Here is a 25,035-nt window from a genome sequence, read left to right as displayed (position 1 = left end):
CTCCAAACTTCTCCTTCAAGATTGAAGAAGATGAGAAGGAACAAAACAAAAGCCAACTCAGTATAATTCACATAAAACATGCCAGGATGTGCATCTGCGTGTCACGTGCTGCCCTGATGAGACCAACATCCAGCCCAATTCTATAAACCATACATACTTCCACTCTTCCCCTCTGCATTCTGTTTCTTGCTTTTTTCTTCCTTCCCCCTTCCCCCTCTGTTACTTGACTACAAGATCCAAAGACTTCTCATCCATCTATCTGCAGGCAGCCGCAGGCGATGTGCTGCCCTACGCGGTTGTGCTGCCTGTGCCTCCTGCTGCTCGCGGCGGTGATCGCCGTCGGGTTCATCTTCGGTTTTGGCGTCTTCACCCATGGCTTCCACAAGCTCAAGGACACCTTGCGCTTGGAACCCTCCCCTCCTTAGTGATGCCCACCTTGCATACAAGAATCGAGAGGTTCCTCTCCTTCTCTGAAGTTTTAGGTTGTGTGGTGAGGTGTCTTTTGCATTCCAGAAGGCATTTTGGAACTTGAGGTACATTATATACAAATTAAATGTTAGGAATTCTGTTTGTTATGTAACATCTGAATGAAATGAGGAAATTCTTTAGGAAAATTAACTAATCCAGCGTTGTTATTAAGCTGCTTTTGGTGGTTTATAAATAACTAATGTTGGGTTCTTGTGGGAGCATTTTAGCCTCCTCCCATTGGTCTAAGAGCATCTTAACACAGAAAAAGTTAGAAGGAATCAAACCAGTCACCTCTTTAAACAGCATATAATGGATACAATGAACATCGAACAGAGAATAATGGGTCAAAATTATATGCTTTTCGTTGATAGAAATCCAACTACAAGCCACCAATGAATGCTAAAGCCATTTATGATGCATATTTGTGTCTTAGAATGGGTGCACAAGTAATAATAGATTGATATAAATACCACCAAAACTAATCAAAATGATAGTCACCAAACTGATGAACGAGTGGAGCAATGAAATCAAGGCAACAGTTCAAATATCTCAATGAGAATAAATGAGCAGAATTTAAGTGCTACCCCGGAGGATGTACAAAAGTATGTACAAATGTATTTAAAAGACTATACATTGTATCTACTTTTGTGCATGCCGTAATTCTACACCTAGGAACTGGATGTTAGATGACATGATGAGATTAACACTGGGAATGAGAATTAGGGAACAGTAGCAGAAGGCTCTTCTGTGGTTGTAGCTCAGCTACAGCAAGAATCATATCTAGAAGAAGAGAGACTCCTTTCCCCACATGGATGTTGTGTTCCTCCCTCGCCAATTTTGATTCCACAAGACTGCAAGAACCATGAAAGGAACCAGACAATGTCAGAAACCACACTTTCCTGGTAAAGAAACTTAATGAGGAGCGGTTTCATCAATTGGAATTTATGAGGGACAAGCGCTAAATTTGACTGGGAATGTTGTCCTAGAAAGAGCTTAATGACTATCCATGAAGTTAGTTGACCCCAAATAGTTGGTAAAATATAAGAGATATAAGACATCATATCTTGTGACAGCAAGAAATCCGAGAGTATCTGTTGATGGAAGTATGCTTTCTTCTCTTTTCAGATTAGTTTTCATGTGTATATATATATATATATCTATCTTCTTCCATGGAGCTTAGATTCAAATCAACAGAAAATACCTCATTTGAAACATCATATTGTCCATCCCGGATTCTCTTGTATATTATTTCTGCAGTGCTAAGAAATGCCTGACATAAACAGAAAATAGTATAAGCAGAACATAGAACTCAAAACAATTAGCAGAACAACAACAACGCCGCAGTCACTCACCTCCTCAACATTCTCTCCACTCCTTGCAGAGGCTTCCATGAACATCAAGCCATGATCTTTGGCAAACTGTTCTCCTTCCTCAGTGCTGACTGCTCTTTTTCGAGCCAGGTCACTTTTGTTGCCAATCAGCATAATTGTCATATCAGCATTGGCATGTCGCCTTGCATCTTCCAGCCAGTCCGCGAGATGGTCAAATGTCCTCCTTCTGATGAACCCACAAATGATCTAAGCACCTCAAATCCCTATCATAGATTAGGACATCAAAAGTTCGAATCAGTACCTTGTGATGTCATAAACAAGCAGGGCAGCAACAGCACCTCTGTAGTAGGATCTCGTAATCGACCTGAAAGTTTCTTGGCCAGCCTGAGATGTTCCAAAAAGCTTTGCATCAGATGCATTGTCATCGTGAGTGGCATTGCACTCGAACATGAAAAGGGGGCAACTTAAACAGAACCCTTCTTGGATTTCTGTCCATACTATAAATCTATCCTGTTCCATTTATTTACAAGGATGATGGCACCAATCCAAGAATTAATTGGATTGTTGAAACTACACATTCATCTTGTGCACACTCATGTCTGCCCAGGATGTCAACCTCAGCACCCATTCTACAAACAATGCTAAATGCAGGTTGACCTAGTTCCCAAAGAGATGCCTGCTGTCACTAGTGCCAAAGGGAGCTTAACCATTGAGCTCTATGACCTTTCATTTGGCTAGTAGGATTGCATCAGTTACTAGACATGACATGCAAAACAAGATTTATGCATTAGTTGTACACATTTCATGTGGAAAACCACAATATTGGTGAGAGAAAACACAAAGAAGACTCACAGTGTCCCATATGCACAGCTTGATTAGCTTGTCCTCGATGCTTATCATTTTAGCTCCATAATCCACACCAATAGTCAGGTCATGGATAGCTTGGAAACGCTTGTCAGTGAACTGCAAAAGAATGCATGACTTCCCCACACCTTCTCAGGATCAAAGCATCATTTTTGGTGGCGCCATCCATCACCAGCATCAATAGAACAAACCAAATTTAGTGATGCATACATACATCTTCATCATCAAAACAAACAATGGAAAGAACTAATGCTTTGGTGTTCATCAAGTTATCGAAAGTACTCAGAGGAGATCATACTACCAAAGGAAATATAAGACTCTCCAAGCATCAATGTTCAAGTAATATCGAGCAAAAATAGCGTTCAGAAATCTATCCAGGTTCGATGTAGTTGACAGCATGTGGCATTAAAATGACTCCAGAAATAGCTTGCAAAGAAGCTTCGCGGGTGCAGTATGCTCCAACGAGAAGCAAACTTTAACTTGAATGCCACAAACAAAACATCGAACAGATCATCGACGCTCGGAACGTTTTGCTAGCAATCAAGCCCTAGGGAGACGGGAAGCAGATCCAAAGACGGTGGAGACTTACATGTGTCACCGATGATGATGTACTTGAAGAGGTAGTCGTACGACATCCTCGCTAGGACCTAAAGACACGGGAGAGGGGCGACAAAGAGGCAGAGGAATCTGTGTTCGCGGCGTAATCTGCTCTGGGATGGGTATTTATTTAAGGCCGATGACTAAATAGGAGACGGATTAATCTCGATCAGCGCGCTCGGAGGCTTCTACCAAACACGAACTCCTTCCAAGTCTCCAGCTTTTTCCATATCTGACTCGACATGCGTATGTAGCTGGAAGCGGCAGATGATGTTCTACTCCCACCAGTCGTCGTGGGATCCAACACGTCCCCCCGGCTCTCCCACTGCCGCTCTCGTCTCGGAAGCCGGTGGCGGCGAAGCGGAGAAGATTCACTTACTAAGGCGGAGAGGGGGAGCAGAACCCTAGAGATAAGGAAACCAGTGGAGGAATCTGGACCCGAATCAGAGTAGAATCTTTGCGATGGGATTGGGAGGGAGGAAGAGCGCGCGCGCGAACGAAGAAAGCGGAGGTCGATAGAGACGTAGAAGCGTTGGAGTTTTACGTACTGCTCTTCTTATACTTTTACATATTTATCATTATAACATTCGAAAATTACGTTTATGTCTTTGCCAAATATTTGTTCTTTTACAAATATATATATATATATATATATATGATTTTTCCAAATTAATTTGTACTATTTATAGTAAAATACTTGTTTTTCTTATTTATTCTTATAGAACACACACGTTATGTTCTAAAAACCTCGTTCTCTCATACCTTTGATATTCGAGTTTAAGTGTTTGATTCCTATTTCTCCTAATTTGATTCATCGTTATTTTTATCATCATCTTTCTTCTTTTTTTCATCGAGGTGCTTTGAAAAAAATTAGAGATGTTTTATGAGAATAAAATAGAAAAGGACGGTATGTGATAAAAATAAAAACAAAGATTTTTTTTTAGAAATATACCCTATAAAAAGTATATATTACTTCAATAAATGTATACTAATCAAAAGCATAAAAAAAAAAGTAATAGCCTGTTTTACATATGGCAACAAAATTATTTTTACACAGGTAGATTTTATGATTATAAAACAAACAAGCTTGAAATCAATCACATGAATGAATGGATTGCTATAGGATTGTATGTTATTGTGGGAAAGAGCAACTAAATTACAGCATCAGATTCCAGTGTATTTGTTCTACAATTTCATTTAATAGCTTCCCATGCTAAATTGTCTTCTCTCTTCACATAATAAGAATCTATAGTACCCCTCATGTCAAGATCCATTTCCTCATTTGTGCCTCATCCTCCATAATTCTACTTCTTTTGACACCCACAAAATATTTCAAGAAAAAAAGAAAAAGAAGAAATAACTCAGGTTAACTTGTAATTCCCAAGTATTTAATTTAATTTAATTTAATTTAATTTTATCTATTTCCTGAAATTAAATTTCTATAGTTAGAATTTGACCATCATAGGTTGAACTGATACCATTGCATGTGCAACCTAATCAGGAGAATTAACTAGTAACCAAAATATATTACCTGGTATGTGTAGGTAAGCTAGGAATAAAATAAATACAAATTAAAATTATTTCCTTCCTTTGAAGGAAACCTCTCTCTCTCTCTCTCTCTCTCTCTCTCTCTCTCTCTCTGTGTGTGCTTTTCTGTTTAATGATGAGCAGACCCCTCTTGGAAGGTGATTGGTTCTCCCTTTTTTCTCCTTGTTATTTTATTTATTATTTTTTGAATAATAGTTTTATAGTCTCGCGGTCTCATAATTATTTATAATTGGTGTATGATTTCTAGTATTAAAAACTATGTTATTCATGCATGATTTTGAATATTAAATTTCTAGGATTAAATTTGTATGATTTCTAGTATTAAAAACTAAGCCAGTTTGAATTTGTTTCAAGTGGGTTGTAGTTGAATGTCTAATTGATTAAGGTCAAATAAACTAACTTAACTCCGAGTCAATTATGAGTGATAGTGATATTTACACCTCATGATTTTGAGATTTTTTGAATTTAAAATATTTACATGACACCTTTGGAGTGACATTTGTATGAAATTAATGAAATTTTAAGTTTCGATAGTTTATATGACTAGAATAAATAATATGATGATGAGATAATGTACGATGATTTTGTTTTCCTATCAACGACAAGTAGACAAGTATCCATAAGGTGATTTTGTTCGAGGGTTAACGAACTATCGAATACGATGACTAGCTAGTTTTTGTATTAGTTATTAGGAATAACGTATTTTGAGCTGATATTAAGTTCTCTTTATTTATTTTTTTAAATAAAATGAATAATATTTCTCCAATTTGTCATTGGGTGAGTACACCATCGATTTGACCTATGCCATCGTATGAGGGTTAAGATAACCATGATAGTCATATATAGTATGATTCGACTGATACATACTTATGTTCAATCGGATTTGAGATTTCTACTCAGTATGTTTTGTTGATACGTTTGTCATTTTTCTTGCAGCGTTAAATCTATTCTTACATGGAAAAAACATTTCTTTATTGCTACTTAGCGATTTCATTCTGATTTGGAGTTTTAATTAATAAATAAAAGAAATATGAAGTTTTAATGATTAAAAAAAATGTTAATTCTTATATTTGCATTGTGTTGCGTTGTAAAAAAAAAAAAGAGATGTGACATAATTACTATTAACTATAGTTTAAATTGAGAATTGGATCAAAAAATACAAAGAAAAGTCTCAAAATTGCTAAGTTTGCTTTAAAGATCTAATAAAGTCCAAGTTACATATTAACAATGTCATATGTGCATTTTTAGGTTTGACAAAAATTTATATGCCAAATAGAACGATTTTGATGGAAAAGTCTCTTATTTATTTATTTATAATTATTTTGCAGAAAATCTGTCTCTTCCAATTTAAAGCCTCTTTTCTAAAATATCACCAAAGAGAAAGATATATTATTCATTCATTCCCCTTTTTTCAATCCATCATTTCCCTTCACTTTCTTTAGTTTGTCTCTTATTCCCTTCACTTTCTTTAGTTTGTCTCTTAGTTTTTAGATGTGTTAGAGAAAACAATTCGTTTCGCATATTTTGTATAAATTATTGATATATTTTTGTTCTGAAAAAAAAACATAACTCTCTGATGTAAATCAATTATATAATAACATACTAAAATATGGTACATTCCACAAGTCAACACAAACATGTTCTAGAAATAATATGTAATTAACCACATCTTTAAATGTGTAGTCACCAACAAGCACCGAACAAAAGGATTTACATGAGATCCAAAGCAGGTATTTCATCAGATTCTCTCTAGGGAATATGTATAGTTACATAAAAGTCATTCCCAAATATTGATTGAATGTTCAGCTTAATGCTGGGCAATGTCAATTATGCTGTCTGGCTCAAAATGCCGGCTTTGAATTGCCTGGCACAAGTTCGAAACACAAAAAGAGGCCGGCGGGGAGTTACTCCTCGATCTCCACTTCAACTCTTCGTCAAAATCACCTTGTGTGTTCTCAAGTGAGAATGCACCTGAAAGTAAGATTGATTCTAACAGAATCTGCTTTCATGCGCTTGGGCACCGAATGAACCCAATCTCGTTGGGTGTAGCCTTTCATCAGTAACAAAGATCCATGCTTTAGAACAAAAGCATGCTGTTCTGTATTGCCCTTGTGTTGTTTCCCATTTGATTGATGTGCACTTCTGGAGGCTGGCACACGCATTACAACAAAGTGAAATGGTCGCTGCAGTCAATCAGGATATAATTTTTCTTTTAAATGAATACTGGAAACAGCTAAATTGTTTCTTTGATTCTCAGCTGCTGAATACCTGGTTTTTTTGAAGGTTTCTTTCGCAGCAAGAATTCCCGTTCACATCCAAATGATACAGAAGCTATCTCTGGAGTTGAGCCATACAACTTATCCTCATCCGAGTGCCATGCCACATAGTCTGAGCCACTTTTATATCTATTCAACAGCACAGTATTAAATTTACTCCCAGGAAGTGCTTCATAAACCTAAAGCAAATAAAAATCAACATTTAACCATGTGGAATGATAAATCAGCATTATGCAACACAAGAAAATTAGAAGATGCATATCCTTAATATGATGATAATGAAACCCATTTTATTTTAGCATGGGCTGACTATCATACCACACTGGAAGTAGGAACTACCATGCTATACTTTCGATATATAACTTTTTCACATATACACTGGATAAAAGGTAAAAAAGCAACATTGCAAGGGTATAAATGCAAAAAATCCTTTATACGGAGGACGTTTTCAGTACATGTAAACTTGCATGTGTACGGTTCTTACTGCCTTCAAGATGTCTTTGATGATAAGGTAATCATCCCAAGAATATACATGTAAACCTGCATGTGTATGGTTCTTACTGCCTTCAAGATGTCTTTGAGGATAGGGTAATCATCCCAAGAATATGCATTTGGCTGATACCCACTGTACCGCATAGCTGCTAGCCCTTCATCTGCAATATAGCATGTCTCCCTTGGCTGCAGAAAAGAGTAATATTCAAATTAAGATATCGCATTCTGCTATTAGCTTTATCCATAAGTAAACCTTTGAGGTAGCAACATATTGTGCATGTATAAATTCTAAAAATTATTTACTTGTTCAATAGCTTAGATGAAGGGTGATTCTACTTCAACTTTCTTGCCTAGTTGCATTGCTAAAGCAGATCATCATACATCACTTCCTCATTTGAAACCTTAAAAGAGTTAGTAGGTATTAACTGTACAATAGGAAGCAACCCCAATCCCCATATATCTTGAAATGTATCAACCATGTTCTCCTATCCAGTTTTATGAAAAACATTGAAATATTACAAAATGATGAATATTTGGAATACTAGTACATTACATTAATGAAAAATGGACACACCAACAGCACTTGTCATCTAGCTTTTACAAATCAAGTGAAACAGTGCTCGCTACTACCACATCGCATTAAGAATGCCAGAATCTCATGATCATAGAGTCACTAAGGGTATGGTAAAAGCCCAGGGATATGCTTCTGAGGCTACAACTAACCACAACCCCATGGCCTTTTGCAAAGGTGCTTATATATCTAATAAATAAGTGACCCTAGACATGAACCATGGTACTTCTAAAAATTACTCTTTAATTCACAGAGGAATTTAGGTCTGAAATCAGAATACAAAGGTCCATCTGGTGAACAAAGATTTTATCCGTGGATGACCTAGAATTAGTTGGAAGATCCTTTTCAAGAGGTAGTAACTACGGAAGAATTAAGGCCTCAGGCGGGATCCTCAAATATTTCTGACATGCCAAGTTCTCATCCTAGGTGATTTATGCTTAAAAAGAAAGGAAGCAATCACATGTTCAAATCAACTCATTCTTTTGACCCCACTCCATTACTTAAAAAGAAAAATGCCACACGCACTGTTAACCATTTGATAGACAGTGCCTTTCAGCATAAGATCCTAGCTAGTTACATCTATGTTGCTCCAGAAGTAGCAGTTGACATATCAGCAACAAAGAACCAATTGAAAAACGAGAACTTCAATGGAGTTTTGTGGTAGTTTGACACTAGCCAACAAAAGGTGGTTCCAGATTCCTCGGGGAAAATTTAGGCAATAGATAAATAAACCCTATTAGAGTTTAGCTCTTGTGATCAGGGAGTTAATCCTTCAAGCTTGACCTGAACATGTTTCAAATATAAAAAAGTGATACAACAATATAACGTAGATTTTTCAGGTATATTTCAAAAACACATTTAACATCATTATGGAATATAACATCATTGTCATAAGGTAATACGAGCTTAAATTTTAGAAAGGTTAAACCTAGGCTGTTTAGGTCAAAACACGTTGGGTACAAGGTTGCAGAAGCAAGTAGTTTTATTTAATCCTTTCAGGCTTAGAGAAAAGGTTGAGTTAGTCATTTTGTGGATCTTAAATTAGCAAAGAACCATGAGAAGATGACACAGATCATCTGTATATTCAACAGATAACAAACTTGATCAATCATATTGAAACAAGAACACTAAGACAATTTTTGAAATGTAACTTCTTGGTTTTGGAGGATCATAAATAGAGGTTTCTTCAACTAGAATTTGTATCCGTGTTTCCAATTGCATAATATATAGATTAAAGTTTCTTCAACTAGAATTCAGATCCATGTTTCCAATTACATCCATGCTTCCAATTACATAATATATAGATTAAAGCAACAAACAGAGCGACTCAGACCAATCAACACGGATGCCTAGGCCATAATAAATTTTACCAACACGAAAAGCTTTGGGATTTCACCTATAAGTCATGTTGTACTCAAAAGGGTTCCTCCATCATGGAGCTAAATAACCCAGTCATACCAAAACTCGAGAAGCTATCCACAGAATATTCCAGTTTAAATTGTCTAAGACAAGAAATTACAACGATTCTTAAACGTTATCACCACACACTCGCTCATTCTCAATTATAACACCTAATTTAAGGATAAACAAATCAACGACAAGGGAGCCAACCGGCAACACTGAAGAAGTTGAAGTGCTAAAAAATCAAAACTTTATAAACAAGAACGACACGTCAGATAACAAAAGATCAGAGATAAAGTAACCCAATCGGCAAAAGAATCGAATTTTTCTAGAGATTGAAAGAAAAAAAAAAGAAGATGGAGCGGGTATACCTGGAGGCAAGACCTCCCAAAGACGTGGATCGAGGGTCTCGTCCACGGGATCTCTTTGTCGAGATACTCGCACCATTCCCACGCCTGATCGCGGGAAATAAATCGAGGTATGTAGACGACCTCGCTGCCGTCGCCGAGATCGATCACTTGCTTATCTCTGCTACCGCTAGGGTTAGGGTTAGCGTCCGCGATTTCGACGAATCGAATCCTCGAACTCATGGCGAGATAAAAGCGGAAATTTTTCTGCAGAGTAGAAAGATTTAGGGCACATGAAAAATGCAAGCGGCTATTGAAGGTCAAGAGAAAAAGGAAATCTTAAATATAATTAGTGATAACAATATTAATATTTTTTAGTTAATTTTAAAATATTTTTAAAATTAATATTAATAATTATTATTGTTAATTCAATATTATGGAGGAGAGGCTCGTTTTAATGTCACATCCAACCAAGTGTTGTAAAGCTTAAGTCGGCATGATCGATCTATATAGAGTGCAATTTGTGTTTGTGTGAGATAGATTAGTGTGGTAAAGCTTGAGACCTTTTATACTTTAGTAGCACGGAAAGATCTAATTTAAGTGGAAGAGAATTAGAAAATATTATTATTATTATTATTCCTTTCAGAGTTCATAAATTCTAAAACAGATATAGAATATTTTGTTGGTCAATATAAATGCTTCAAAGTTATTTTCATGTTTCAATACTTCAATTTCTTTACAAAAAGATTTGCTTATCTCATTTCTCACCATAATTACCTCATCTTTTTGTACCTCTATAATTACCTCTACATCATTGCTCATTGCTTATGGAATGAAACTTCATCACCAACAGGCTCTTTAACAAAATATGACACACTGCAACACAAAATTTTGGCATATTAATTCTCCAATATATAGCTAGCAGATGGCATGATTAAGGATTTGGACATTCCTGACTGAAAAATAAGATTTAGACCAATTACTGTAATTCTGCAACCTTAGCAGAATGTATATTTAGAACAATTGTGCTTCATAATTGTATGGCAAACCTTTGGCTACAACCAATCACTCAATTCTGAAAAAAGATCTAAAACAAACACTTTTGTCAATTGTGATTCATACATAATAGCAAGTTCACTTGTCAAACAAGAGAGAATGATCTCCATTGTCAGATACAACATGCATGTCATAAATGAAGCATTTTGTCAATCCTGCATGAAAAACAAGACTTAATCTGTCATTGCAACTAAGCAACCTCATAAAAATATAATTGCAATTGTCACTTTCAGTTTTGTGGTTACATCTGGAACCTCTGAGGTATATACATATACATACATGCATATATATCCTACTAATTGCTGAATATTGTGCTTCCTCTTTGACAATAGCAGTTTGGCAGAGTAGATGAAGTGCAGGGACTCACTCTTACAAGTAGACAGTGTAACAGTGTGATACTGTCTAGCCAGGCAAGTTAACACCATCATGTAACCAAATTTTGTGCAAATGATAAGCTCAATATCTTTAGACTTGTTCAATTGAAACTTAGAGAAAACTTTGCATGTATAGAAATATAAAGGACAGGCAGATAAAAACTATTTCGGCACCTTTAACAGTGATATAAACTATTAAGATCCATGGAATATAGCAAAAAAGCATTAGGCAGGAAGAAATGATAGTTGATAATTCTAATGAAATAGTAACTGCCCTAAAGTGACAGCAAGTGATTCTCAAATGAGAGTGTCAGAAGTAAAAAAAAACATAACTAGAAGACATTAGTGGTACATATATTATTCATAAACTACATCACGGCACATGTTAGAAGAATTATTCATTTCCATAATAGTAACATAATAACATTTTTCACAAGATGAAAAAAGATTAGTTCCTGCGCATAGGCAAGCAGGCTCTGCAATTTTTTTGCAGGTTAATGAACTGATGAAACAAGCAAGCAATGAGTTGAACAAACATAGCTAGACAAATAACAGGAATGGGAGAGACAATTAATCAAGTCAATATCAACTTTGACAGTAAAATGAAAGATGACATTGTTGAATTATGCCTCATGTCACATCCAATAACGGCCCTTCAAGTGGATGAGTTTTACGTTCTTTTAACAAGCAGAACATGTATATGTGTGAATCAGATCATCTTGTAAGACTAGAAGCTAGTGCAATTACTGATGATTAAGTCTACATATCTCATCTTCACAACAAAGTAAAGCAGAATGCAATATCACTGAAGGACAAAAATAATGGTCTTCTAGGCCATAATTTACAACTCGAAAATAGATTGCTAGAGTAAACACAAATCCTATGTTTACATCTGATGATCTAGTTTGATTAAAAGGCTTAGTACCTATACCGCTGCTATGTTTATTATCAAAGTGTTCCTACCAATTCTGAAAGTTGACCATGATTCACCAAATACAGAATGGAGAACTCTTATCTAAACAATGGAAATAGAATGATTATACAACATATAGGCATGACAAAAACAACCGACTCAATAAGAATAAACGAATAACCTCAACTAAATTTGGGTCGAGATTGTGATCACTGTGCTTCCTTCAATGTCAGAGACAATCTCTTTCATGCTGAAAGAGGCAGCTGAAGTAAACATGAGGAGTGGTTTCTTCTTAGGCACAGCCATGGGCTCTGCCTCACGGTTGAGAATCTGAAGTACCCTCCTCATGGTAGGCCTTTCGGCACAGTTTGGGTTTGCACAGCTCAAACCCACGAGCAGAAGTCCCAGCATTTCTCCCTCGTCGAACTCCCCATTCAATTTACTGTCTGCAGCTTCAATAAGCCTATCCTCAGAGTACAATCTCCAAACCCAATCCACCAAATTGACCAACTTGTGTTCTTTGTTGTCTTTAGAATCAATTGGCCTCCTGCCACAACAGATCTCTAGTATCACAACTCCATAACTAAACACATCAGTCTTCTCAGTAGCTTTTCCATACTGGAGGTATTCAGGTGCAAGGTAGCCCATCGTTCCAGCGGTTAGAGTCGACACAGGGCTCTCATTGTGATCCATCAACCTTGCCAGGCCAAAATCTCCCAGTCTCGGATTGAAGTTGGCATCCAGCATTATGTTGCTGGTCTTTATGTCTCTATGAATCACTTGCTGTTCACATTCTTGATGCAAGTATGTCAGAACCGAGGCAATCCCGATCGCCGCATTGTACCTCTGGGACCATTTGAACATCGAGCTGGTCCCTGATTCTTGTCCTCGGTAAAGGATCTTGTCGAGGCTGCCGTTGGTCATGAACTCGTATACCAGCAGCAACTCATTCTTCTCTGTACACCAACCTTCAAGCTGAACTAGATTCTTGTGTCTCAGGCGAGCTATGATCGATAGCTCGCCCATGAATTCCTTCTTGCTCTGGTGGGCTTGCTTGGACCGCTTCACCGCATACGTTAAACCTGATCCAGGAAGGGTTGCTTTGTAGACTGTCCCGAAGGCTCCGTTCCCGACGATTCTGCTGCTGTGGAATCCTCGGGTAGCTGAGCTCAGCTCCTTGTAAGAGAACTTCCTTGGGCCTTTCAAGAACTCGGACTTGAATACCTCCTTGCTTGCCTTCTTCTCCAGCCACTTCTTGGCTGAGACCCAAACAAGCACAGCAAAGGCCACAGCAAATGTCGCGGGGCCAATGATTGCTAGTCCTAGGCCGAGCATCCTGTGAGGACTGTCGCGAGCATCGGCGATGGGTATCGCCGGAATCGCGCTCCACGAACCACCAGAAGCATTGCGAGGAACACTGGGGGTGGTGTTTGCGACGGCGGGGGAACTGAAGGCCTGGAAGATCCAACCCTCGATTGTGTGCACCTCCGTGCTGCCCTCGGTGGACGCCGAGAAACCAACGTACATGTACTCCGCGAAATGCTTGGAGAGATCGATTGTGGTGATCAAAACTGGATCTTTGGGCTTCACGTCGGTGTATCCCAGCCAAACCTTGAGCATAGTCACGTTTTGGTGGTAGTCGACCCAAGCGGTGATTAGCTTCCCACTCTTGAGATCGATGCCGTACGGAGTCAGATCGACCGAGGCCTTGGAAATGGGGCTGTCGACATCAAGACCAACATGATTGCCGCTTGGATCACCCAACCCCACATCCAATCGAGCATCGAATTCGATCGCGATGATCGACCCGTTGCCGCCGCCGCTGCCGTTCCCGGACGGGTTGAACAAGCCCAAGTAGCCTCCGGTGCTCCCGATGGTGGCGTTGCCGGGGGAGACGAAGAACGTGAGCCCATCCCCGTAGGAGTCGGGATTAGGATTCGTGACGGAGAAGGAGAACTTGGTGGCGAAGGAGGCGGCGCCGGCGTCGGTCTCCGGGTCGAGGAACCGGATGGGGAGAGTGCAGATAGCGGACCCGGCGCTAGAGGAGGGCACATCGGTCTCCCTGGTGAGGCCAATGGTACCGTTCCTGAGGTAGGAGTCGCCGAGGAGGGTGAGATTGAGGAAGGAGAAGGAGGCGAAGTCGAATCTCACATCCACGCAAGAGGCTGATGGTGGTAGCAGCAACAGCAGAGGCGCGAGGAGGACAACAAACGCAATGGCCATCGAAACCGAGCGAGGAATGGTGTCGAAGACTGCCAACGATCTCAAGAAGAGAGAGATGTACCAACGAATGGAAGAAAGGGAGGAGCGGAGAGATATTGCAGATGAAGTGTTCGAGACAAAGAAGCCGACATGAATAGTACAAAGTACACAGAGAGATAGAGATGGAGATGTAACGTTATGGAGATTGGGAATGGGCGCGGGGGACAGTTTAAGTAATAATAATAGAAAGCCGGTAGGGTTTCCAACGGTCGGGAAGGGCATTTAAGATAACAGTCAAAGATGGAGGCTGCTATAACACGTGGAAGAATCCTTTCAGATCAAGTCATGCACGAATCTACAAGTTGTTCAGAAAACACCGTTGGCCGACTCCCTTCTATTTCCTCTCTTCTTTTGCTGGTGTCGAAATCATGATCTAAAAATTAGATTAGTTTGTTGCATGACAAGATCTCTATGCTTAGCCATGATCCAAAAAATTAGATTGACATGATAAATTGGGCAACTCCATATAGTCTTTTGCCTTCTCTACTTTAAATTCCCAGATCATGAAACAACAGTGCAACTCCAATTTGGATTATATACCACAAAAAAACATGTTCTTTGATTTTGTATAATGTTCCCTTCTTATACTTGAAATTTAGGAACAACATCCAACTACAATGTGGAGGGGGAAAGAATCCAATACTTCTTTGTGAAGCTTACATGAATGAGTACATAATGGTAGAACAAGCAAACCATCGAGGAACTGCTTCATATCCAACACTGTCTGAATCAAGCGAGATCATACAATGTCACAATGGCTGCCGCCGTACAACAGAAAGGTATAGAACTGCAAAAAGAAAAGAATAAGATGGCACCAGTTAGATACGGTTGACGTACACCAAGCATTGGTTCAGAAAGAATGCTCTTGTTGCACAAGGTCTGTATCATTACCGTCACTTAGGTTGAATGAACTCTTACGGCAAAAAATATCTGATGGATCTTGATGTTGCTGTGATAGCAGAAGTTGGTCCAAGCACTCTCTCCTGTGACTCAGTTTGTCATAACATCAGCAAGCCAATCAAACAAAAATATATGTATATATTATACATGAAATTTCTGAAAATTGATAATGCGATTTGGAGCAGCCTGCGTGGACCATTTTCCAAACACTTAGTTATCTTCTGCTAGGAATATCAATAAAAAAGGTACTCACCTAGTCCACAAAGGAATGTACTTTCTTCTGCGCATGTTTTCCTCCTCCCCATCCTCATCATCAGAGTCTTTGTATGGAGATATCTCATATGATTGAAAATCTTGATTGTCTTTAGTGGTAGGCATCCTATCTTGAACTATTCCTTTCATACCATCTGAGCTGATTACCACCTAGAGTAACACCATTTAAATAAAAGAAATAGAAATATTAGAAACGTTAATGGTACAAAGTCTAATGCCAGAATTCAAGAAACCAGAGATTATACAATCAGGTGCTAGAAACTTCCATGAATCAAAGTAGCCGAAGTAGCCAAATTTTTCTAAGCCACAAAATATTAAAAAACACTGAAACACTGTGATTGTTGATGTGAAACAGCAATTTTCACAGCCTTATTGACCCAAATCATATGCAAATAGTTCTAACAACTAGTACTCATTTACTTTGATAAAACCTTGAGAACATATCCATCATGTTAAAAAACCTTTGACCTCTCAAAAGAAGAAGCAAGTAATCCAAAAGTGTTGCAAACTACACAAAAATCACTAGAATAGGTAAACATTATCTAGACAGTGTAATAGCTAGCAAAGCTTCAAAAGAATTAATGGTTAGCAAACACGTTAATCTTGGCATACAAGTCATTTAATAAATCATGATAATGGCAGCAAGTCTCCACCCATCATTACCTTGGTGGCACCTGGTTCCACTTCCTCTGCTTTTCTAGACCCAGCAACTACCCCTCCTTTTTCTAGTTTCAGTTGCTGCTTTGCCTCTTGCACAAGACCTTTTTTCCTTCCATCATCATCCTATGTCCATTATCATTTTATGTCAACAAAAGAACATGTCCAGAGACCTGGATAACTGATGTATATTGCAAATAGGAACTTACAACATCTTTGGATAGAAGCCCTTTATCCTCTTTTTTTGCTTGCAACCTTTCCTCTTGTTCTCTGTGCAATTTCCGAGCTTCTTCAATGCATCTTCGTTTTCTTTCTTTCTCTTTCCTTTCTTCTTCTTCTCTCTGTCTCTTCCTAGCAGCAATATCTGCTGCCTTCCTTCTTTTTTCCTCCTCCAACTGTTTTTGCTTGAGTTGTTTCTCCTGCTCTAATCTTTCACGCTCAAGCTTTGATGCTGCTTTCCGCATCTCACGTGCATTTTGTTTCTTTTCTTCAAGACGTTTTGCAGCCTCAGCTGCCTCTAGTGCTTTTACTTTGATGTCTTTCTTACCTACAGGTAACAGCATCATCGTGGTAAAGGACTGAAGCTATAACAAGCAGTGAGCCATTGTCACCAACAATTTGTGAGATAACAGCTACAACTGGACAAGACCACTAATATCTGCACATCTAAATAAACATGGAACATACTGTGCAAATATGTTTGCTTTGCAGAATGATATTGCATAATCCACCATAGATACAAGTCAGTGATTACAATAGGCGCTTGGGCACTCGCCTAGGCGCTCGGGCGCTCACCTATTGCTACTTTCATATACTCCAAAAACCAAAAGCAATTTTTCAAATTAATATAATAGTTATTAGGAAGCTACATAGAAATTTTGAGGTAAAATCGAAACATAAGACATAATACTTAGCTAACTTTGTAAGATTGTCTGCATGGCCCAGAACCCCAAAAGCAGTGACTAAAGAGTATACAAATGCAATCATGATTTATATGCACCAAGAAAGCAAGTACTAGATCAATGAAACATGGTTAAGTAGTATAAAAGTGTTATTAGCAGGATGAGATCTCCATATGCATAGTGTAAATTGTAAAATCTCTCTGAGGTTCAGTTTCATTAACTTTAGAAAAGTATAAGAGAATAATCAATAAATTGGCTATCATAAGCTTCCACAATCACAACTCACACTTATACATTTAAAGAATATAGTTAATGGGTAAATTTAATAAGATTAGTTTTAACTCCTACATCATCCAAATCATTTGAGACTATCTGGATTGCTCCATGGGATAAAAGTTCAAGACTGATTATACAAAAATCAGATAATAACATCTAACTATGGCACACTTCTAGTATGTACGGGGCAGAAGCTATTAACTGCACAGGGATGAACATATATAATTCCAGCAGAATAAATGCCAATCAGCATTAGTTTCCACACCAACCAGAATGGACTCTTTGCCAAGTAGGTCATGGCAGGCACCGGGCATCATTGGTTTCCTGATATTATACCAGCACACTGGCTAGTGCAGCATGGTAGTAAAGTACATGTTCATCAGCATCCACCAATATCTAGTATAACTCTAGTTACTCTACTAATGGTTTTATCCGTTTGAATCTATGGTGTAATTACACTAATTCATTGGTTTACATATTAACTTGTGTTGCTCCTTTTTTAAGCGAAATTTGTAACAGGCCGATCCTGTTTTAGTTGCCTAATTTAAATGAAGTAGATGCACCTTTAAATACGGACCTACATAAACCACATTTAAAACTATTTCATAAGGGACAGAATTCAGATTTGCACAATTGAGGCATGGGCAAATGAAGAAAACAATCAAGAGTTTGAGAGGAGCTCAACATTTTGAGGATGTTCTCTTATTATTTTTGTTAAACTATTTGGTTTTGTTAATTCATAGTTAAAAGAAAATTTTGGCCAGAAAGGATGTTTAAAGAGACTTCTGGATGGGTGTCACATATTTTCTCCCATCAAAATATAGTATAGAAGACATTTAAATAGGCACTCAACAAATCACAACCTACTATTAACCATGCACACAAGTAAAGTTCATCCTACTGTTAATAATGCAAAAATTCTATAGCAAGCAAAATATAAAAGGGTTAGAAAAACCCAAAATTCTAGAGAAAGCAAAATAAAGAAAGGAGAAGAAAAAGATCACCTTTAGTGGCTGTTGCTTGCTGCTTTTTCCGGACCATTGGGATGAAAGAAGATATGTTGGAGATGATATTGTTAGGCTTACATCCTTTTCGGGTGCTTGCTTGGCTTCTATTTCCATCAACTGTTTTCACATTTATTTCTGGCTTACTAGATCTGCTACATAAAAATTTAACCGCTTTCCCTTCTTTGTTTCCATTTATTGAAAGACATTGGTTCTCCTTATCTCCTATCTGATCTGTATCGACAGTATAAGCACATCCCAATTCTAGATCACGTCTATCAAGAAGCATCTTGGTAGGAGGGACCAAAGTTGGTGCATTTTCATATTTTGAAGTGACATCTTTAAGTGGTTCCCTATTATCCAGAACTTTAAAACCTCTTGAGCGAGTACCCTCTTTGGAGGTGCCTGATTTATCAAGAATGTCTTCCATGGTGCTAGAATTTTCATCAATTCGGAAGCACACAAGTTCAGGGTTAGTTCCCACTGTCTGTGAACTGGCACCACTTTTTCCTGAAATCTTTCTCAAGCTGGACTTTTCTATTGGAGGAGTCAAAGGAGCTTTATGAGCTGCCCACCCAAATCTAGCACCAGAAGGTGTGCTATGAGAATAAGACCTTTCATCAAACGAACAGTCAAAAACAGATCCCAAGCTACAGCAAAGACCAGACATTTTATCATGTTCACTTGTCCTATATTGTCCTGAATAATCACCAGAGAGGGAATAATTTAAGTTCATCTGCTCCAAGAGGCCATTAGGTAATGACTGAAAAACATCAGCAATTTTGTTGATTTTATAGTTTTCGAAAGGACGAGTCTTGGGCGTAACCAAGTCTGTGGAACAGCCTTGCTTTGAATCCAAAGAAACATGTTCCTCCCTAAAATATAGGTAATTAGAATCATAGCAGATATCATTTCTCTTAATAGGAGATACGCCAACGCTAAAACCCTCAAACTCCGGCATGGAGTCATCACAATCCACAACATCATCCTGATAATTTGGCAATAAAGATGCACCATATGTGCTCAAACTTTTCTCTGCATCAAAAACTTCCTTCTCCTCTACAGACTGTATATCATAACAATAACCTTTAGATACCACATGATTCAATCTCTTATCAGAATCATCTCCAAAAGTGCCAGGTTCTTTTAATTGAGAAAGAGTAAATTCAAAGTCACCAATTTCATTCAGTACACAGGTCGTAGAGTTCCTATCTGCCAAATTGGAAGAATGCACACCTTTTGTGTGTTGAATTGGCAAGGAAACATCCATGATTTGGTCTTTATTTTTCAAGCATAAGATATCCTGCCAAGTAATTACAAATTATGTCAAAGAATAAGATAAATGAAAAGCAAAAGTGAAACAGAAAACCTTCAGATAGGCTTGTACACCACAGAAAGACAGTCATAATTAATTGCTTCAATTCAATTGCTTCTGAAGGACCATCACGAGAACAAGATATATAGAACCCAAAAGAGCAAACAGAAAACTATTGCATAGGCTTATAGATTATGGAAATAAAGTCATGATAAATTGATCTTATATGCTCATATGATGCTTCTACAGACTACTAGACACAATCCACCCACATAAGATTCAGGAAATTCATTATGGGGGAATGAAGTGAGGAAGTGGAGAGAGAGAGAGAGAGAGAGAGAGAGAGAGAGAGAGAGAGCGAGTTTCAAGCATGCAATTATTTTATAAGTTAAAAAAGCAATTCCGTTGGAATTGAATCATAGAAGATCACACTTATCCAAGTGACTATCAATATCTCTGATTTGATTTGAGGTATAGAATTGCATGCTGAATCAACTCATAATCATGGAGCTGTATCTATATCTTTATTCATTAGACTATCAGAATAGCAAGCTGTATCTGTCCACGCATGCACATTTGCAGATAGCAACCTAGACTATCAGAATATTAGTCCTAAGTGAATTCCTGCAGTATATGCATGATAAAAGGACCCCTTTTAGTACCTCTCTCACACATTGTTTTTTGCTTTGATGATAAACTTCTGAATGGCTCCTCCGGTCAGCATCTGCTGTATCACTGTTCAACAAGGTTCCAGAGGGAGATGGTGAGATCTGCATTTCCTCGAATGGAGTAATTTGTGAACTTCGCTTGCTACTACAGCAAGTGTCTTCCTGAGTATATTGAAGCTGATGAAACCTTATTCTTGGAGTAGTAAGGATTCTATCCGAGAAGCAATTCAACTTTCTTCTTTTAGGCCATGATATTTCACATGCATTAGTCATTAATCTTCTTAATTGTTTTGAACTAGTTTCATTACTTGTCCTATTTAGTTCTGAATAACAAAAAGTCTTTCCATGCCTCTTCAAGCTTCTTGTTAGGTATTGAGGTCCCGATGAATGATTCTGATTACTGTCAATGTATGGTAGCTGATTGATGGTTTTTTCTTTAGTGTCCATTACACTTTCACAGTTCTCATCCTTCTTGGTTTCTGATACCAGAGTTTTCCCTAGAGAAGGTGAAATATAAGCATTCTCCTCATAAAGATTGACATCCTGTATAGTCCTAATAGAGCTCCTTATAGACTTTGTTAGCTTATTCTCCATTTCAGCAACATCTGGTGATTTCTCAATGAGGATCTCCTCAGAGACATCTCTATTTGTGGTATAGAAAACACTTTCTTTAGCCGACAAAGCCATGTGATGATCTTCTGAACAAAGTGGTTCCATACCATCAGATCCAGAATCATCAAAAATTCCAGCTGAACTTCTTAAAAGTTGACTCCCTAATCCTGCAGAATCACTTTCAGTAGTGTCTACATTCAATGTGGACCCAGAAACCGTAACAAATTCAGCTTCTTCAGTTTCTAGGCAAATATTACCTGTCCGTGACACAGAACTACCAATTTGAACATCATGTGTCAGTTGATCTAGGTTGCAAACTGATCTTTCTATGAGTTTCCCCTTAAAAATCCCTTTCATTTTGTGCACCGCTAAGCTTCCATATGGCTGTTCCTTACAAGAATCAGTTGTGAATTCCATCTCCAATGGTTCCATGGCAGAAACATGTGAAGATATCTCTCCACATAGTTTAGACTTCACTGTTTCCACCATGTTAAGTAACTCATATCTTCCCTCCACATGACTTTTACCACTATCCTTTGTATATTCCTCTCTCATAACTTCCGCAGCAGGCACGATGTTGTCCAGTTGAAGCTGCTTTTTCCCTGATGAAATAAGCATGCTTTTAGAATTTCTGTGTGATTCTTCATCTTTAGTATACTGAAGAGATTCTGAAAAAGAAACCTCAGCATGATGGCCCGTAGTCTCTCTTTCTGAAGTGATACTATCCTTAGTAATATCACAAGGCTTAATGTTCTCAGATAAATCAGGCATGGGTTTGACATAAGAAATTGTCCGAGGTCGCTTGGTGGATGCAATGCTTGCCTGTCTGCTTGTCTTAGTTTCACCACTTTGCTGCTTCTCTGACTGTTCTATCAGGTTTCCTGATAGACTTCCTTGAATACCTGAAGTGTACAAACAAGATCTTAACATTGAGGTACAAGATGTATGACTTGGTGCACTGCTCAAGCTCGAACTATTAGTTTCCCCATTCCGAAGTTTTTTATGAAGCATATTGTATGAAGCAGAGGGCAGATAACATTCAAATTCTATTCTTTCCTTTGCAGTTGAATCACTAACACCTACCTCTGCACTTTTTATAACTTTAGCATGCAAGGCGTCTTCCTCGGGTTGAACTGTGCCAGAGCTAGGCACAGGATCTTTGCAAAGAGAATCCTCTATTGACAATCTTACTGACTGAAACTTCTTAAAGGCATCCTCTGAAGAACAACAAAGATTTTCTATTTGAGAAAATGAATCATAAGGATTTCCATCCGGACTGCAAACTTCAATACCATCAAAACTAATTTTCTTCATAACAACCAAAGACTGGTCGTGAGAAAGCCTTGATGATGCAGAGGGTGTTGTCCTTAATCCAGGATCAATGAAATTGGAACCGTCTGGAGCACACTCCTTTCCTACAGCCCCAGTATAACATCCCAGGACAGAAGCATCATGAGCAGTGCTGACAACAAGATTGCAAGCTTTCTGTGACATGGTTAGCCTTAGAATTGCTCGATTTGCAGTTGCTTTATTATTTATCAACTCTGAATGACTTGATGGTTCTGATATGTTGCCAAGGCAATCAACTCTTTTAGTAGTCATTCTAGATGGAACAGTTCCATCACCAACTTTATTACAAGCCAATGATTGTTCTGCAATACTCCCATCCCTAAAGTTTTCTGCATTTGACTTTTCATTAGGATGATTCTCAAGGTTCCTTTGTCTTGACCTGTAGCATTGAGCATTTGCAAGCAGGTCAAAAACACTTGAATCCTCGACAACTTTGGAGCTTATCATGTCATAATCTCCTTTGTCATCTTTGCGGTGACCATTAGTTATTGTTCCACAAGTGTGCTCAGGATAAATTTGTTCACTAGGAATGCAAATGTCACTTATATAGCTACTGTACTGGGACATGTTGGTACTCTTGAAAGCAGGAAGGGTATAGAGAGTGTTGTGATTTGTCGAAGGAGTTGTAGCCCATGGAACAGGGAATAAAATCTCTTCAATAAGCTGCTCCTTGCTCAACTCTGCATAGAAACATACTAATTAAAAAACAAAACTGCAAGCAGCAAACTAAATGTTGCAAAACCAATAGCCAGTTAGACATGAAGCAGTTCCATAATTTCCATGGAGGTAAATAAAATCTGGAGTGGCTCTTATTTATAAGTGAACTTTTGAAAGACACCGATCTCCACAACCAGCAGATTCACAACAATTAAGAAAATCGTACTTTCTTAGGATTCTTGGAAAATAAATCATAATGTCTTCTTAATTGCCCGTGTAAAATCCATAAAGTTTGCTTCTGCCTCCATTATATTGTTAAGCAGAAGGTAACCATGAGATTTCCAAATGACTGTTTTCTCCAACTTAGTTAAAATGCATGATATAACAGCATTAACTTAGCATGCAGCAATGTGAAGACTTTCCAGGTTCAGTCTTGGTGAAGTGTTTCTGAGAATATCTTGCACGAGTGTCTCTTCAGGAAACTAAACATCATATATCAATCTAAGATCCATAAACATACAGAAGAAAAAGAAAAGTGGCAATTTCATCTTGCATGCAATGTCTTAGATTTTACCACGGCAGCTCCACAATAATGAATATATTGCATCCAGATAACCACCGAAGCCAAAAACAATCTAAAAAGACAATTAAAACAGAATACAGGAAGTTACTTGTGACTGTAGGATTTGATGACTTGAGTGCAATGCATCGACAACTTAGCCAATAAAAAGGAGGCAGACAGTTCGTCTTAATAACAAAACATGGAAACTCCAAGCAACAAACAGAACCAAATAATTCAAAGATTTTGACAGAAAATCTTTCGTTTCGTCGAAGCCAAGAAGAAAAAGGAAACAGGAAGAGCAGCAGAGCAATGATGCGAGGAAAAAAAAATGTAAGGGCCTCAAAACGCTACCCGAAACTCCAATTGCTCACTTCGACGGCATTCAATACGAAAAATAAGAATCCTGGTTGCATTCTACAGCTCAAAAGATTAAAGAAACTGAATCTAATCGAAACATTGGAGAACCGTGCGGAGATGAAGGGAAAGAGGGTACCTCCCGGGGCAGCGCAGCCAGGCGCGTCCAACCCCGCGTTCCAGAGCCAGGGTGGAGGCCGTCCGCCGTCGGCGAGAAGGTTGTAAGCGAGGGATTGGCCGTACGACCCGGCCTGCTGCCGCATTTGGCCCTCGATCCAGGCCTTCCGGTCGAAGATCTGCATGAAAAGGTGCTCCATCGTCGTCATCGCCGCCCTGGGTCGGCCCGATCTGGGTCGAAAAGGGCGGGCTTCGGAACCCTAATTTTCCCGAGTGGGCGAACGACAACACGGTTCGGGGTGTCGGGGAGGGATTTGAAGTTTTTGAAACCGGAGAAGGTGGCGAAGCTTATGATTAAAGTGTACCGCAGGTGAAACTTATGCGCAGCAACGTACCGTTGACAAATAAGAATAACATAAAAAGAAAAATACCGTAAGAAGTTGTGATGTACGTCTTAAAAAATAAAAGAAAAAAAGAAAATTCAACAAAATTTCGATAATTTTTATTTGTTGAAAATGATGTTGTGTTTACTTTACGTAGCACCTCAGATTAATCTGAGCCAATTATATATTATCTCTGGTAGTTAGATCTCTTTTAACATCTCGTTTTTTGGATTTAAAAAATTTAGAATCCCTATAATCATCGGTACTTCTAGTTCTATTTATCTACCGTCGTTAGTTTTACTAATAGAAGCACAAAAATAATTGATAAAAAAATAACTTCAACGTTCTAGTTGATGATCGCGAGTTGTTGTTGTGAATGAGAAGAGCAGCTACAAAATTATCTCTTTCCTACAATCATTTCGAAATCCATCATGATCTCCTCCAATGGAGAGAGGGAGAGAGAGAGAGAGATGAAACCTTAGAGGCTTCCTTCTCTTTGCTGCTC

General features: G+C 38.3%; 4 protein-coding genes across 5 annotated transcripts; all 4 read right to left on the bottom strand.

The window, feature by feature from the left end:
* Positions 1–1,021: 1,021 nt before the first annotated feature.
* LOC103981643 (ras-related protein RABB1c-like) lies at positions 1,022–3,763 on the bottom strand. The gene is made up of 6 exons (XM_009398388.3): positions 3,253–3,763; positions 2,652–2,791; positions 2,101–2,183; positions 1,821–2,025; positions 1,670–1,738; positions 1,022–1,319 (listed from the first exon to the last, which is right to left on the bottom strand). The coding sequence occupies exons 1-6, from the start codon at positions 3,296–3,298 to the stop codon at positions 1,227–1,229; spliced, it is 636 nt and encodes a 211-aa protein (XP_009396663.2). The 5' UTR covers positions 3,299–3,763; the 3' UTR covers positions 1,022–1,226.
* Positions 3,764–6,374: 2,611 nt separating this feature from the next.
* LOC135609779 (DNA oxidative demethylase ALKBH2-like) lies at positions 6,375–10,226 on the bottom strand. 2 transcript variants are annotated; one of them, XM_065103399.1, is made up of 4 exons: positions 9,920–10,226; positions 7,625–7,762; positions 7,077–7,263; positions 6,375–6,957 (listed from the first exon to the last, which is right to left on the bottom strand). In XM_065103399.1, the coding sequence occupies exons 1-4, from the start codon at positions 10,136–10,138 to the stop codon at positions 6,764–6,766; spliced, it is 738 nt and encodes a 245-aa protein (XP_064959471.1). In that variant the 5' UTR covers positions 10,139–10,226; the 3' UTR covers positions 6,375–6,763. The 2 variants fall into 2 exon arrangements, with proteins under 2 accessions (XP_064959471.1, XP_064959472.1); XM_065103400.1 differs by having other exon boundaries at positions 7,646–7,762.
* Positions 10,227–11,951: 1,725 nt separating this feature from the next.
* LOC135609778 (probable L-type lectin-domain containing receptor kinase S.7) lies at positions 11,952–14,633 on the bottom strand. The gene has a single exon (XM_065103397.1). The coding sequence runs from the start codon at positions 14,459–14,461 to the stop codon at positions 12,425–12,427; it is 2,037 nt and encodes a 678-aa protein (XP_064959469.1). The 5' UTR covers positions 14,462–14,633; the 3' UTR covers positions 11,952–12,424.
* Positions 14,634–15,118: 485 nt separating this feature from the next.
* LOC135609777 (uncharacterized) lies at positions 15,119–24,428 on the bottom strand. Its single transcript, XM_065103396.1, has 8 exons — positions 24,170–24,428; positions 20,490–23,137; positions 18,513–19,815; positions 16,540–16,877; positions 16,337–16,456; positions 15,654–15,823; positions 15,392–15,483; positions 15,119–15,287 (listed from the first exon to the last, which is right to left on the bottom strand). The coding sequence occupies exons 1-8, from the start codon at positions 24,354–24,356 to the stop codon at positions 15,250–15,252; spliced, it is 4,896 nt and encodes a 1,631-aa protein (XP_064959468.1). The 5' UTR covers positions 24,357–24,428; the 3' UTR covers positions 15,119–15,249.
* Positions 24,429–25,035: the final 607 nt, after the last annotated feature.

Source organism: Musa acuminata, chromosome BXJ2-4 (assembly GCF_036884655.1).
Source record: "Musa acuminata AAA Group cultivar baxijiao chromosome BXJ2-4, Cavendish_Baxijiao_AAA, whole genome shotgun sequence".
Taxonomy (NCBI): Eukaryota; Viridiplantae; Streptophyta; class Magnoliopsida; order Zingiberales; family Musaceae; genus Musa; species Musa acuminata.
Note: the sequence above shows the minus strand (reverse complement) of the source record. Positions and strands in the feature narration are given on the sequence as shown.

Bases quoted from the DNA above. Each gene is read 5' to 3' on its own strand.
- LOC135609777 (XM_065103396.1), bottom strand. From the start codon at position 24,356: ATGACGACGATGGAGCACCTTTTCATGCAGATCTTCGACCGGAAGGCC. The intron at 23,138-24,169 runs GTACCCTCTTTC...GTTTCTATGCAG, and splicing joins TGGCTGCGCTGCCCCGGGAG to AGTTGAGCAAGGAGCAGCTT. The intron at 15,484-15,653 runs GTGAGTACCTTT...ACTGAGTCACAG, and splicing joins TACATTCCTTTGTGGACTAG to GAGAGAGTGCTTGGACCAAC.
- LOC103981643 (XM_009398388.3), bottom strand. From the start codon at position 3,298: ATGTCGTACGACTACCTCTTCAAGTACATCATCATCGGTGACACAT. The intron at 2,184-2,651 runs GTGAGTCTTCTT...GGAACATCTCAG, and splicing joins AGCTGTGCATATGGGACACT to GCTGGCCAAGAAACTTTCAG. The intron at 2,026-2,100 runs GTACTGATTCGA...TGGGTTCATCAG, and splicing joins CTTGTTTATGACATCACAAG to AAGGAGGACATTTGACCATC.
- LOC135609778 (XM_065103397.1), bottom strand. From the start codon at position 14,461: ATGGCCATTGCGTTTGTTGTCCTCCTCGCGCCTCTGCTGTTGCTGCTA.
- LOC135609779 (XM_065103399.1), bottom strand. From the start codon at position 10,138: ATGAGTTCGAGGATTCGATTCGTCGAAATCGCGGACGCTAACCCTAAC. The intron at 7,264-7,624 runs GTTTACATGTAT...TATTTGCTTTAG, and splicing joins TAAGAACCATACACATGCAG to GTTTATGAAGCACTTCCTGG. The intron at 6,958-7,076 runs GTATTCAGCAGC...TGCGTGTGCCAG, and splicing joins GAAACCTTCAAAAAAACCAG to CCTCCAGAAGTGCACATCAA.